Source organism: Semicossyphus pulcher, unplaced genomic scaffold (genome assembly GCF_022749685.1).
Source record: "Semicossyphus pulcher isolate SPU_LCO1_2020_fin unplaced genomic scaffold, fSemPul1.0.p SCAF_12, whole genome shotgun sequence".
Lineage (NCBI taxonomy): Eukaryota > Metazoa > Chordata > Actinopteri > Labriformes > Labridae > Semicossyphus > Semicossyphus pulcher.
The window spans coordinates 426,726-442,570 of record NW_027211626.1 but is presented as its reverse complement, the minus strand read 5'-3'; the positions used below and the strand labels follow the sequence as shown (position 1 = coordinate 442,570).

Below are 15,845 nucleotides of genomic sequence, written 5' to 3'. Positions count from 1 at the left end.
GAGCTGCAGCTCTGGAGATGTTCTGACTCAGTCGTCGAGCCATCACAATTTCGTCCCTGTCCAAGTCGCTCACACCCTCACACTCGCCCATTTTTCCTGCTTCCAACATCAACTTCCAGGACAAAGGTTTCACTTGTGGCCTAACATATCCCCCCACTGACAGGGCCACTGTAACATGATAATGTTACTCTCTTCACCTGTCCGTGGTCATGATGTTATAGCTGATGGGTGATAGTACGTAACAGTTGGATATGAGACTGAAAGGAAGTATTAGCTCACATGCTGACTAACCCTCAGTCTCTCACTGCTGGAGGACTTGTACTCACAAAGTGTGTGATAATAAAAGTTGACTCATGCAGCATGAATTATCTGCGAGTTTTTCTCGTGACAAGATTCATCAGATGGCGAGGTCACTTCATTCATCTCACACAGAGCGCTGCAGAGGCCCCGAGCTCTGCCGCCGCAGAGGCAGTTATGATGATGAAAACACTTGAGCAAATCTTCCCTTTGCAGCGACACCGAGCAAACAGCGGTTTGCCTTTCAATTAAAGTCCGACTGAAATCAAATCAGAATTTGTTTCCCTCAAAACGAATGTCAAGGTGATTTTTTTAAAGGTATTTTTTAACATTTTTTTTATAATTGAAGGGAAGAGAAATGAGTTTGAGTTTTTCAAAGCTCCTGTTATTTCCCACCAGTGAGCGGGCATGTCAGAGCGCAGAGATGATGACGAATCAGGAACAGCCGAAGTCTAAACACACTGATGTTCAGAAGCTGGTTCATGTTCTGACGCTGACGAGCTCATCGTCCATCTCGTTTACAAACTGATTGTGAATTAGTTTCAGTTTGGATGATGCTAACAAAAACCTGTTGGCCTCGCATGCAGGACACTGAAAGACCGCTAAGTGGACCTTCTGATGTGTACACGTAAAAAAGAGCCTTCCACATTAAGACACAATAGTCCCGTGTGATGTTCCTGATCATTCACAGGCAGCATCTGCAGGACAGCGTGTGAGTCGGTCCTCTCTCTGCTCTGGATGAGGGTCTCTGTGCTTCCAGTTCGGCCTAAATATTTAATACCTAATCCTACCCAGAGGCAAAGGAATAAATGTAGTGCAATAACAGCGAGCAAATTCTCCCAGTGATCCTCTTGTTATACTACAGTCATTAGATGCCATTAAAATGTATTGAGAATTAAATATTTAAATACTCTTCACACAGGTGTGTTAAAGCCTCTGCAGACCCAAACACACAACAGACCTCTCTCTGTCGTTCAGGGTCTTTGTACAAGGCATCCATGTCACCTCCTACAGCAGCCGTGAGCTCCGTCTGCTGTAACAATAATATGCTGAGTCCCTCTCTGTGCTTTTCTTCATGCTTAGCTTGAGCTAAGTCATCCTTGCCTCTGATTGGTCAGTGCCATGCGATTTGTACTGTAAGGAAGTGGAGTTGTTGAAAAGCTGATGAAGGCCGCAGATATACTTTCAACTACACGTTCGCGTGCACATGATGGCTGCCCCGCTTGCCCTGGGTCTTGTTTAGAGCATTGGCTGTGCACGTCCTCAAACATTAACGCTACTCGAACACAATATGCAGTCTGCACTTAAGCAGTAGGGGCAGTGTGGAGGCAGAGGGGATGTGACAGGGTCCACACAGCAGCAGGGACAACAAGGGCAGAAAGTCCACAATGATCCACATCCGTACGATGTGTCGTTGCCGCTGCACAGAGACAAACATGCCTGTCAAACAGCTGCAGACAGATAAGTTCTGTTTCAGAAGTCGACGTGGAAACCTGCAGAACTACATGGAAACAAGTCCGGGAGCGTTACGTCCGAGCACGGAGGAACATGTTGGAGAGACGGAGCGGGGACGGAGCAGTCGGTGTGTTCTGTCCACCAAACACTCGTGACGTTTCTTAACCTCCTCGAGTGTCTCCATGTCTTTTGTTTACATCCCTCATATACAGTAGCTGCATACGGCCTGAGCTCTCTGGTGCGCCCTCTAGAGGTATCCTCCAGTAACACATGCAATGCATAAACAAGTATGTGAACAATTGTTGTGTACGCGAACGCAAGGTTAAAAAGCAAGTACATCTCCGGCCTTAAGTGCTGCATAAGAAAGTTATCTATCTTTATACACGAGTAATCCATCTGTACGCAGCAAACAAAAGAGCTCCAGGTTTTCAGATAATTTTCTTTTTCACTGCTTTTCTCTGAATGACTCTCTGACTTTGAAATCATATATTCGTTTTACTGTCAAAGTGAATTTCAGAGACTTTAACAAAACTCAACAAAGCACTTTTTTCTTCTGCTCTATTGTCTCTTTAAAACCCTCCTGAAGTCGCAGACTCCTGGGTGGAGGTCGCTTCATCATATCATTGTGGAATAATTGTTTCGCTCAGGTCAGTAACCTGTTGGAACAGTCTGAATTTTTCCTCCTCTATTAATCCCTCACTCATTTTTATTCCCTCTAATTCTATGACTCCGTGTCGCTCAGCGTCTGTAAAAATATTTGACTGCAGATTTTTAGATGAGATATGGTTTTTAAATCGTGCATACACTGTGTGTGAGCAAAGAGAGGTTCGTGTTAATATGCAATATTTCCTCTCGACCTGTTCTACCTTCAGGTAGAAAGTTTACACCTGAACAAGTTTCTTTTTGTTGTGTTAACACGTGAACACGTCACAGCAAGCAGGTTGTTCCTTTTGGGGACGTGTAGGTCTTTGACCGTTGCTCCACAGATTAAGTCAATAACCAAAAAGCAGAGCAGAATCACCCGTCTGTCTTTCCTCTGCCTCTGCACACCTGTACAGTTTTTAGTCACACCTGTTGTACATATTTTGTGTTATACGTATTGCTTTTTATATTTTTAATCTTATTGCCTATTTTTTATATCTTGTTCTATATAAGTCTTTTTCTTATTTGTACTGTGGTTCTGTGTTAACTGTTCTGCACTAAATCACCAAAACAAACTGGTTGTTTGTGTGAACCTACCTGGCAACAAACCTGGTTCTGATGGGAATGTTTTTTATTGACCGCCATCTTCCCAACATCCAGACTGATTTCAACCTAAACTGATGAACAATAACAGAAACGCTGATTCCTCGATTTCTCCGTCAGGTGACATCACAGAATCAGAGCAGCGACACATCACAGGTTCAGAGCAGCGACACATCACAGGTTCAGAGCAGCGACACATCCCCCATCCAGCTGATTTTCACACTGGAGCAAATTTAATGTTCATTATTTTCACTATATTGTTCTTTGATTTCAGTTTAATCGTCTCCAAATATGAGGTTAGCTTCAGTTAGCTTAGCACAGAAACAGCTGCTAGAAATGTCCCTCAGAGGGACCCGTCTCACTTTATACTGAGAGGACGTTTCACAGCCTGGACGCTGCCCTGACGCTGCAACACGGAGACTCTACACACGCACCTGTACTTGTTCTTGAGTAAAGATCTGTTTATTCTGCAGCCTCGTTATCTCGTAACGCTGAAGGCTTAACCTTCACTGAGGACATTAACAGACATTTTTAACTAATAACAGAGTGTCAGGATGCTCCATTATTCATTGTAGAAAAATCCCACCCACTCTGTGAGGCTGCAGTTAATCTGTCAGGACCAGCTGAGCATCGCCCCCAACCAACTCTGACAGCTCAGTCCTGACTGTCAGACTGAAGCTGCTTTCATGCACGGGGCAAAACACACACAGTGATATCCACCTCCAACACTGGCCTCACCAAACAAAACCAGCCTTCGAAACGTTATCAGCATTAAAAGACAAAGTATGAAATCTCTTCTAGACAGCATTTATCACAGTCTGATTCCTGCAGCTGTACCTCAGCTCACCTTAATGCATCTTCTGTTTGTCTGTTTGAATCCAGGACCGTGTGGGGCAGATATCCGTTTGCCGGGGGCAGGTCTGTGGGCACGCAGCACAGGGAGGTCAAAACAACAAGCCAGGACAAAGGTAAGAAATCCTCCATGTTTCTGTGAAACTCCAGCAGCACTCACCGTCTGCTTCATGAACGCCTGTGGTGACTTTCTGATTGCAGTTCACAGCCTTGGGCCTGACGCTCATAAATGAGCGACAGGTGTTGTAAAGCTGACATGACTAACTGCAGGGGGGGGGAGCTGACAGTGTGCTTGCTGCCACAAGGTGAAGTGTTTCATTCTGTAGGTTTACAGAGATCAGGTAAACTTGAGATGAAAAACGGTTTCTTCCTGTTTATCCTGGAAAGCTTAGAAACTGTGCTCGTTCAAAAGAAGAGTGTGTTTCTCACACCTGGCTCTTTAAACTATCCGGGACTGAAATGATGCACAAACTTTATTCTGTTCAAGGAATTGTGCAAAATTAACATTTTCAATCGATATAGATTTAAGGAAAAGTTGTGTTAGTCTTTCATGCTAACACTGGCTGGATGAAAGAATTGTGATCGTCCACAAACTATAAACATGCTGAACAGTAGACAAGAGGGAGGAGTAAATAAGTGTGTACTTCATCCTACTCCTTTTCAACCATCTACTGATAACGTTTGTGTAAGAGCTGTGGTTAGCGCTGCGGCCCCAGAGCTGGACGGTTCCTGGTTCGAGTCCCGGTTCAGACGTAGTGGGCCTTTCTGTGTGGAGTCTGCATGTTCTCCCCGTGCATGCGTGGGTTCCCTCCGGCTTCCTCCCACAGTCCAAAGACATGCTCGTTAGGTTCACTGGTGACTCTAAATTGCCCTTAGTGATTCTTGTTTGTTATTAATCTACGCTACTTTTATTTTCATGCTCGAAATTAATATATCAGTCAATCAATTAGAGCAGAAAGTATGAATCAATTTATTACTCGATCCAAAGAAAATTAATTGTAAACACTTAATATAATCGATGAATCATTTCAGTGATTTTTCAAACAGACATGTTAAATATTTTCTGCTGTTCTTTGATGACTGTTGGTCGGACATCAGAAGCAGTTTGAGCCACTCACTTCACTTTGGGCTCTTAGATTGTGATGAGCATTATTTTATTGACACTTAGACTGAAGGATTCATCAATTAACCATGAACATAAGCAGAAGTTTGGGGGTGAAAATAAAAGTTACTCACCCCTACAACATTCAGTCAATGATGAGTTTTTCTATTAATGTTGAAGTCTAACTTAATAAATATACCACCCGGTCAGATCCTCATGTAGTGATCAATATTTCCTTTTACACAGAGCAGATGTTCCGTTAGGCCTGTGGGGACTTGAAGCATACATTACTGTACGAATCGTAGAAAAGCCCTGAAAGCAACAGAAAGAATCATAAACCATCTGAATCTTTTACAAGTCGACACCTCCCGATAGAAAAGTTGCAGCATTGCTCTGATTTAGATCTCCAGAATCTGCCAACATGTTTAAATATTGAAACAGCTCCACAATCCACATTTACATTCAGCACTTCACAGCGCTGGGAGCGACCGCCTCTCATCTCCGACACCTGGCTCCCCTGTTGGGTTAACGGAAAGTCTCTGGCAGTCCGGCAGAGTGACCTGATTATTACAAAGATCATCCTGTAGCTGCAAGTCACAGGTTTGATCCTCCGCCGAGTTCACACTTCACAGCCGATGTTAATCCTCCCCGAACTGTGCATGAGCAAGATAGTGAAACCTTCCCTGTTTCCGGGGCACAGAGAATAACACTCACATCTCCTCTCGTAAAGTCACACGCATGTCTGAGGGGGAAAAGTGAGGAACAGTTCTGTAATTACACTCGCTGTAATTTGATGGAGTGCACTTAAAAAAAACACAAGTTGCACGAGGGTTTGGACTCAGGAAGAGATAATTGCGACTGTTCAGCAAAATTGTTCAAGGATGTTAAATGTTGCCCAGAGTTACTGTGCACGTCTCTGGAAAATCAGAGGGTGGAGAGTGTTTGGGAGGAATTAGATGAATCTGAAACTCTGCAGAATAACTTTCTGACCTTTCTGTGCTTTGCTTATGTGCACAGCATCCTAAATCTGGATTAAAGCGTTCATTATCGCGTGAACTGACCGCTGCTTTATTTAAAACATGCACGCAGCTTGTTTAAAGCCATAAGTGCAGTGAGTGCAGCAGCTCTGCACGCTCTCCTCTGCATCATCTTTAAAGAAACACCCGTCGCTTGTTTTTACAAAGTGCTTTTTTTTTTACACTGAAAATCGGTCACCCCCGACAACAGGATCAATACCTGATGAGCATTAATTTTCTGTCCTGGTTTGTTCCTCTCGTGCTCTAACATGCCTTCCATGAAAAATACATTTGTTTCCCGCCTCTGTTGCCGTCCAAGACTGCCGAAGGTCGAGCTGTGAATTTACTGCAGCCGTTTGTCTTGCTTGCTTGGCACCGGCCGCTCCGTCAGTGTTAATGTGGTAAGTGTGGAGGTGCATCCAGCAGCCCTCCCACTTTATTAACATTCGACAGTGCAAAGCAAAAAAAACATGCTCATCTGGATGAATGCAACATTCATTCAGGGTCTGGCAGTGCGGTGAGGGTGATGTGCAGTGAGGAGGAGGCTGGGGGTAGATTGGGTTGGGTGTCTGCCCAAAGGCACACTTGTGGCTTCAACATGAGTGGATCATCATTTGTAAGCCACTTGCACATGTTAGAAATGAAGTGATAGAAAATAAACTGAAGCTTCTAAACAATGTTCTGTTGAAGCTTACAGCAGGTGTACATGAAGGGTTAATGAACAAGGTGTCCATTATCAGGAATTTATGGGCAACATGGAGGAGCCAGAACCGTGCAATGTTTTTTTTCAATCACATTCTGAAGATTTTCACGCGCAGTAACACCTGAGGGTCTGACTAACACCTGAAACAATCATTACCATCCCATAGTGTTATATTGCAATGGAAACGTTGTTCATATTCCGGTAAACAGAACAGATCTGTGCTAAGCTAACATTGCTAAGTGCTACTCATGGTGATTCATGTTGGGCCTCTCTTTAAATAACATCACAAAGAGTCGGTCTAGACCTGCTCTTTTTGTAAAGTCTCTCGAGATAACTCTGGTTATGATTTGGCGCTATACAAATAAAATTTGATTGATTGATTGAATTTTATTGATTGATACACAAGATATTAATAAAAAATCAACACTTTCGGCTGAGCTATTAGCCAGAAAGCTAATGCTATGCTAGCAAGATGTAGATAAATTTAACAACGACACTAGAGAGCTAACAGCCAGGTCAATTGTCATGAAGATTTTCCCACAAATGCCATGTTTATCGTCGGCCATGTTTATCATCGGCCATGTTTCCTGTCGGCCATGTTTACCGTCGGCCATGTTTATTGTAAGCCATGTTTATCATCGGCCATGTCTACCAACGGCAATGTTTCCTGTCGGCCGTGTTTATCGTCGGCCATGTTTCCTGTCGGCCATGTTTATCATTGGCCATGTTTCCTGTTGGCCATGTTTATCATCGGCCATGTCTACCAACGGCCATGTTTCCTGTCGGCCATGTTTATCGTCGGCCATGTTTCCTGTCGGCCATGTTTATCGTCGGCCATGTTTCCTGTCGGCCATGTTTATCATTGGCCATGTTTATCGTCGGCCATGTTTCCTATAGGCCATGTTTACCGTCGGCCATGTTTCCTGTCAGCCATGTTTATTGTCGGCCATGTTTCCTGTCTGCCATGTTTATCATCGGCCATGTTTATCGTCGGCCATATTTCCTGTCGGCCATGTTTATCATCGGTCATGTCTACCGACGGCCATGTTTCCTGTCGGCCATGTTTATCATCGGCCATGTCTACCAACGGCCATGTTTCCTGTCGGCCATCTTTTATCATCGGCCATGTCTACCGACGGCCATCTTTATTGTGAGCCATGTTTATCGTCGGCCATGTTTCCTGTCGGCCATGTTTACCGTCGGACATGTTTATTGTAAGCCATGTTTCCTGTCGGCCATTTTTATCATCGGCCATGTCTACCGACGGCCATGTTTCCTGCTGGCCATGTTTATCGTCGGCCATGTTTATCATTGGCCATGTTTATCGTCAGCCATGTTTCCTATAGGCCATGTTTACCGTCAGCCATGTTTATTGTCGGCCATGTTTCCTGTCGGCCATGTTTATCATCGGCCATGTTTATCGTCGGCCATGTTTATCATCGGCCATGTCTACCGACGGCCATGTCTACCGACGGCCATGTTTCCTGTCGGCCATGTTTATCATCGGCCATGTCTACCGACGGCCATGTTTATTGTGGGGCATGTTTATCGTCAGCCATGTTTATCATCGGCCATGTTTCCTGTCGGCCATGTTTACCGTCGGCCATGTTTATTGTAAGCCATGTTTCCTCTCGGCCATGTTTACCATCGGCCATGTCTACCGACGGCCATGTTTCCTGTCGGCCATGTTTATCATCGGCTATGTTTCCTGTCGGCCATGTTAATCATCGGCCATGTCTACCGACGGCCATGTTTATTGTGAGCCATGTTTATCGTCAGCAATGTTTATCATCGGCCATGTTTATCGTCGGCCATGTTTCCTGTCGGCCATGTCTACCGACGGCCATGTTTCCTGTCAGCCATGTATATCGTTGGCCATGTTTACCATCGGCTATGTTTCCTGTCGGCCATGTTTACCATCGGCTATGTTTCCTGTCGGCCATGTTTATCGTCGGCCATGTTTCCTGTTGGCCATGTTAACTGAAACAGAGAGTTAAACATGAAATGGGATATGAGATGATGCTGATGTGATCCACAATATCAGTAATTTCGGAGGGGCAGTGTACCTCCTGCAGCTTGTGTGTTACAGGCGCTCAGAGGTACTGCAGGACATCATTCAGTTAAGGCTGACAATCTCGAAGAAATCAGTTTCGTTCTCTTGGGCGCCTCCCTAATGGCGATATGCAGTAATTGTGCGAGCACACTTCCCAGATTACCAGACGTCCACGGCTGGCTCCGGTTGTAACTCTTGATTTTCCTGGCTGACGGTCGCTTTCCTTTTCAGACTGTTTGCTTCATCTGAGCGTCGAGTTTGTTTCTTCTTCTTTGGTTTTCACTTCTTGTTGGAGTTGTATCTGTAGTCATCCATCTTTTCTTTGTTTGTTCAGCCATAGTAGATTACTGTTTACTCGCAACACTTGCAGAGAGCGGAAAAGCAGCCGCTTAGCTCCGCCTACCCTCTCTGGCAGACCAACCAGTGCTGGCTGATGGAAAATGCGTCACTAACTGGGCGCGGCTTGTGATTTTTTCTGTCCATAATAATACTAAATACTGCAAATGTAAAGGCTGTCATCAGTGGGCCATTAGCTCAGTCACCATTGTGTTGCCTCATTCAGAGATAGATGGAGACTAACAGACATTTATTTACATTAAAAATCTTCCAGATTATCAATCTTAAAGTTATTAAATAACACAAGTTTCTAAATAGTCTTTTCTGTTTCCAGGAGAGTTTTCATGTTCTCCAAACAGGTTCAAGAAAAGTTGAATGCCCTCGTTATTTAGAGTTGTTAGAGTGAGTTTGATGAGCTCAAAGGCTCAGACTGCGTCTCTCTTGCTTTGGTTACTTCATGCTGGTCAGTCGCCATGGTGTTCATTTATAATGGTGAACAGTAATAGACACCCTGCAGCCAATCAGAATCAAGTATTCACCCGGAACATGTTACAAACAACAGTGATGCTGTTTTATATATTATGCAAACATTGTGTTCTGTTAATAGGAGGAAACTGGGCCCTGCCTGATAATGTGCATACGTTAGATTTCACAGACCCGCTGCTCCACATACTGTACATCTGTACATGAAGAAAAAGCTTCTGATTTGATCTCATATCAGTTTCTTCTGCAGCCATCTGCTTTTGTGTCTGTCTGTAGACGATCATCTGTTCGCACACATGGTACCAAACCAACTGCAAATCCAGTGTTTTGCTTATTCTCGTTTCACCGAAAAAATAACTGTAAACTAACATTTCACGTTTAAATCAGAGTTTATATGAATGAGAAATCACTCTGCAGGACGTCACAGTGTTTGCATAAAGAGCTCCTCGTCCTCCTCGTTTCTCACACAAAATAAATGCAGGTGAAATTCACTGAATTAACTTAAAGGAAATCGAATATGTGAATGTACTTTGCATTTCGTCAGTAATCGTAGTTTTCCTTCTAAGAACAAAGTGCTTCTGGTGAATTGTAATTTCACTGCTTTAAAGGGAGGCAGCTGTTTCTTTAAATGAAGAGCAGTTGGCCTTGTGGGATGCACGTTGTGTTTTACCTACAGAGGGTTTTAAGATGTGAGGACACATGCAAGGTTAAGATACCTGAGGATAAAGGAGACTGCAGCCACGTTGGAAAGACTTGAATGCTTGTTTTGTTCAGGTAGTAACAATAAGGTGTTTAGATACCTGGCGGAGAACAGAATGAAGTTGTTGAACATGCAGTGAAAGCTGCAGCACGTTCAGTTCAACTGTAAAGGACGGATGTTTCCTTTCATTGCTAAGGTTCTGTAAAAACAGTTCAATCCCACACCATGTTACCGTGTTTCAACTGCTGACTGTGTAACTTAAAAAGCCAGTTAGCACAGACAGATAATCCTGGAACACCAGCCTTAATGAGAGAGCCTCTTTGTGCCCTGCAAAGATGTGACTGTTGTAACAGTCTGCTTTATATCAGGCAAACCGTCGCCGGTGAGAGAGAGATTGTTCAAAGCAAAGTAACCTGAGCACAGGAGAGGGAACCTGTGAAAATGAGCCTGTGCTAGCGTTATTATTTGCCTGATATGAAACCACCTGAAGTCATTGTTCAGTTTATCTTCTTGCATCTCTGGCTGCGTCTGCAGCGGCCCTCCTGGTGAAAAACCCTCCTTCGAGTAAATCGTCGTCCTCGGGGGCTTTTCTTCTGCTTTGACGGTTTTAGGAAAATGTCTCTGTTACTGAAAGAAAAAACGTTCTGACTCAACTGTAAGTGACGGAGAGAAAAAAGGCTGCTGGAGACACAGGGAGATTTGTCACATTAGGAGACATGATGCTTTCTTGGCTGTTGTTTGGATTCACATCAGTGGAGCAGAGGATCCATTTTGTCCTTTTGTGTGAAGAACAAAATGACAGAGCTTCTAAAGACACTAAACAAGAGCACAGATCGTCAGAGTGCCTGAGGAGGATGTTAAACAGGTCTACGTAGTTGGGAATCATTTCTCCATCTGCAGCCCCCTGACTGTGTTTTGTGTCCTGTGGCGACAGAACCGGAGTTACACCTTGCTGTGATCAAATGTTCATGTAACCATCACGGCCTGAGAGGATGACTGAGAAATTAAGTCTCTAATTGTGGATTAAGTCAGAGCGAGTGTTTTCTTTATACCTCAGGTTAATTAAAGGACTTAAGCTGGATTTTAATTAAAAAGTGAATTATACTCGACTGTTCCAATAACTTCATAAAAGAGGCCTGAGCAGCCAGTGAATGAGCCGGAGAGCCGTTATCTTGTACACAATACTTTATCAAAGAATCACATATAAAAACACACGTCTTCCAGGAGAAAGCTGCGACTCTTTAACTTCCTCTTGTTTGTTTCTCCTCCTTAAAGCCGACTACAACATTCGAGCAACAGAAATACACACCACAGCACACGGACCCTTAGATTTAAGATTAGAATGCAACACACACAATTCAAAAAATAGATCCTCTAGTCTCGCAGTAGTTGCCTTTTTTTCTTTTGTACAATTAGAAAAAATACACAGTAAACTGAAAGCTTTAACAAAGTCACAAGTGATGCTGTATTTTGCACCATCACAGCTTTGGATCCAGCACCGCTCCGTCCTCACCGAGCGTCTGCAGCGTCCTGTGTGCCGTCAGAGGAGAACACGGCCTCCTGTGTGTTCACATGAGTGTTCACATGAGCGTTCACATGCCCTAAGAGGTGAGGGACATCGTGCCCTGATGGCGTCCAAAGGGTCACATTCATACAGACGCTTCCAGGATTCTGTCATGTGTGTTCACACGTCGTCATCTCCGGGAGGGGTGTCTGGTCCTGCATGACCACTTGAGGAGGGGTGGGGGCAGGGCGAGCGTGGGCCACCGAGTTCTTCTGCAGCTCCACCCCAAAGGCAGGAGACGCGTTCTGCAACTGTCTCCTGTACTGCACGAAGCTGCAGGTCTTTAGGATGATGGCCAGGACGTTCTTTCCTATGAGGATCCCCGACACCCGAGCGTCCCGGTACAGGATCATGTTCCCCCCGCGGATGAAGAGGGTGATGATGTTGATGGTGACGAGGCTGAGGATGGGGTACAGGAGCATCTTGTGGGGCACGATGTTGATGCCCTGCATGCTGATCTCGCTCAGGGACACGCAGGGCAGCACCAGAAGCAGGATGTAGCAGTAGAAGAACATCAGGCCCTCCGCCCACAGAGGCAGCCCCTTCTTCTGAGGCTCCCACAGGTTGGCCTGGATGTCCAGAATGTCCAGCAGGTCCACGACCACCCAGAAGAGACGGTTACGGATCTCCTCGCGCTTCTTAAAGGCTCGAACGTACTCCATGTGGTCGATAGCGACCAGCACCACAAACAGCACCGGGATGCAAATGGACAGCAGCAACGTCAGTGCTTTCCTGGCGAGAGCGTCCAGACTCTTCCTGTCCGCCTTGTAGTTCTGATACACAAAGTAGACCTTGATCTCCAGCACGAAGATGTAGAGGAACCAGAGGATCATGGCGTAGCCTCGCTTGGCTGTGCGTACCTCAGCGCCCACCCACACCGCTACGTACCGCAGGACGATCAGGAAGCAGATGTCTCCCACCATCACCATGATGCAGATGCCAATCTTTCGTGGCCCGTGGTTCTGCTCCACCAGGTAGGCATCAATCAGCGCCATGCTGCTCATGATCAGGATGGTGGACAGGCACACATGGGGCTTGTTGGTGGGAGGTGGAGGTACCATCCTGGCCTGGGCGAGAGGAGGAGGAGGAGGAGGAGAAGGAGGAGGAGTGTTGTTGAAGAGGGGATGCAGGGGGGGCTCAGTTTGTCCAGTGAGGAGGCAGATCAGATAGCGCTGCTACACAGCGGCGTTCCCCTCCATCTCGTCTCTCTTGGCCAGATTCCAGGATGCATTAATAGGATTCACACGGATCACTTCAATCAATCTCCGCTCGTGCCCTAGCCACCTGCCGGGCAGACAGCACCCCTCATTTAGTAAATTATGTTCATTGGCTAATTGTCTGTAAACACACAGGTTCACTATTGTAACACTAATAAATCTGAGGGTGTGTGTCTAGCATTTACCCTGATAATCATTCATTTATCTCACCACTTTAATCAAACACTTCTGTGTTAAAGAGAAGAAACATCAGCTGCGATGTGTTCTCATTACACATTCACTTCACCCTTGTTTTCGTACGAGTGTAATCCTTCAGAGATAAAGATCCGGCTGAATACTCACTTGTGTCCCTCTTTGTACTTTATCCTAATGACTGGCAGCGAGCGATCATCCATGAGACTGCACTGGGAGATCACAAAGCCCATCTGTAATCCACAGGAGGAGAGAGGAGGAAACGCTCGGGATCCTCTCCGTCTCTGACAGACGTAAATCCACCAGTCCTCGATATATTTCTCTCTCTTTTTCTGCAGGCAAAAGAGAAATCCCAAAATATTGCTGTCATAATCCACTTACTGCTCAGACTGAATCAGGAGGAGGCATCTTAATGGTCACAAAGCCCGCTCTCCTTTTCTGCCACTAAGAATAGAGGTGATCTGTGCTGTGCTCAGATGGAGGCTTTAAACCTCAAACTCCCACAAATAAAAAGTTATTCTGGGTGGAAAAATGTCTCCAGTAAGTCCTGCTTAAAAGAGAATTTCATATCCAGAAGTTTTCCTCTCCGTCATCCAACATCCATGGAGGAGAAAACGTGGGATTTAGGATCTGTTTCCGTGTGGAAGTTTGTGCCTCTGAGAAGAAGAAGTGGGAGCGTAATGAATCTTTGAAATGCAGCGTGTGTCTGACTGTCCGTCCCCTCTCAGCTGTGTGCATGTGTGTTTGTGTGCATGTGTGTTTCCCTGGTGTTTTCTGTGTGTTGCAGGTTTCAGCTGTCTCCACGCTTGGTTGTCGCTGTAAAATGCTGCCCCCCTGGCGAGATCCTGGCTGCTGCACCGTTTTCTGTCTCCTGCCCGAGCAGCTCCTGCCAGGGACACCAGGATCAGCAGCGCCAGTGGATTCCCCTGCCTCCTCCCAGCATGCTCTGCCAGAAACACCAGCGCTGTGATCCTCCAACGCCGCCTGCCTCTGCCTGTCTGTGTCTGTGCACCTCTCACACCCGCTCTGCGAAGTCAGAGAGATGCTCCTGTGGTGCGTTCACACACACTCCGGGGATTTTCTTCTCTCTGTCTCGTAGCTTCCCTCCTCTTCCTTCTCCCTCTTCTGCTCAAGTAAAGGCACTTGCTGTGTGGAGGTGACGCTGAGCAGACCACAGCTGCAGAGCCAGGGAGAGAGAAAAGAGGTAGAGAGAGAGACAGAACACTTTTCCAGGGGGTGGAGAGAGGCGGGGAGCGGGGGGAGGGAGGACGAGCCAGCCTTTTGCAGCTTAGCTGAATGCACAAGTTCTCTCTCTCACCCTGTTTTTCCTCTCTTTTATCCCTCTCTTCTTTTCACGTTGTGTCGTGTGCTGATATCCTATTTTCTCAGCTTCTTCTGTTTTGGCTTCCAGAAAAAGCCCCAGTTCTCGTCTTCTTTGAGGAGCCCATTAAAGCGCTGAGCATTTTTTTCTCAGTCAGTTTCAGATGCAGTGATGAAAAGTGATTCAGAGAGGAGGAAAAGGTGGGGAGAGAGAGGAGATGCTCTCCAGTATGACATGTAGTAAGCCAGTCTCCCAGCAGGCTGTGTGTCTGCAGTCTGGGGAGACATGGTGGGAGGGTGGGGGGCAGTGGCTCCTCCTGACAGAGAGCCTTTCTATTGATCTACTGACAGAGCAGTGAATCAGGAGCCTGAGATGAGGCTGGGGACCAAAAGAGATGAGGGGTAAGGGGAGATGGGGAGGAACAGATGTGGGGATAGCGAATGAGAAAGGAGGAAAAAAACGAGATGAGGAGCCGGGTGACATGATGAGAAGAGAAAAAAGCAGAGCGGGAGACGTGCAGGGGTGGGACTAAATGTCAAGGGGACATTTTCATCCTCTGAGATGCAATAATGCTCGGGCTCAGAGATAATGCTTATGCAAAAATGTCCGAAGGTGGGGAAAGGTTGGTGTTTGCGCTGCTGTGCGGTATGCTAACACCAGCAGCTCTGTTTATCCAGCTGGGCCAATTAGCGCTAATCCTCCCTCAGAGGAACCAAACTGCTTTCATTACTACAGTATGAAGCCATTCACTGCTCACTCCATGAATTGTCCTCATTGAGGAGGCAGAATATTGCTTCTCTTTGCCGTGCGGCAGCACTTTTCACCCGACTGTGTGATGACAACTCAACATAATTGCAATCAATCAGGCCGATTTTTGCAGGATTGAATGGTTTGGTTTAACCAGCTGTGGATCAGCTGACGGCGGCCATCGTGGCTGTTTATGACTGGTGTCATGTGTTCATCATGAAGCAAAGAGAAACAGCCGCTCCTTTTTCACCGAGCTGCCCTCTTATTGACGATTTCCTCTGGATTGATCGACCATCATTGAGCCCTGACAAGTGGACTGATGAATTATGTCCTCCTTTACAAATTGTAAATTACTGTTCCTTTTTTTACGTTTACATTTTGTATAAAACACAATTTAAAACCTGATGAGTTGAAACGTACGGACAGGACGGATGTGAGCTCCGGCTCAGCTCGGCAATAAGAGCTCTGCTGGCTCCCAAACAGCTCTTCAGTTAGCACCACTTTAGTTTTATTATTCAGTCATATTTTGACCTTTGACTTGTGCGTGTGCACATTCATCACG

The 15,845-nt window shown here is 45.8% G+C and overlaps 1 protein-coding gene across 1 annotated transcript; it reads right to left on the bottom strand.

Annotated features, from left to right (window-relative positions):
- Window positions 1-11,455: 11,455 nt before the first annotated feature.
- On the bottom strand, window positions 11,456-13,769 carry LOC138588729 (transmembrane protein 121). The gene is made up of 2 exons (XM_069658974.1): window positions 13,366-13,769; window positions 11,456-13,090 (listed from the first exon to the last, which is right to left on the bottom strand). Exon 2 carries the CDS (start codon window positions 12,865-12,867, stop codon window positions 11,917-11,919), a length of 951 nt encoding a protein of 316 aa, XP_069515075.1. The 5' UTR covers window positions 12,868-13,090; window positions 13,366-13,769; the 3' UTR covers window positions 11,456-11,916.
- Window positions 13,770-15,845: the final 2,076 nt, after the last annotated feature.

Coding starts and splice junctions, on each gene's coding strand:
- LOC138588729 (XM_069658974.1), bottom strand. CDS start 12,867: ATGGTACCTCCACCTCCCACCAACAAGCCCCATGTGTGCCTGTCCACC.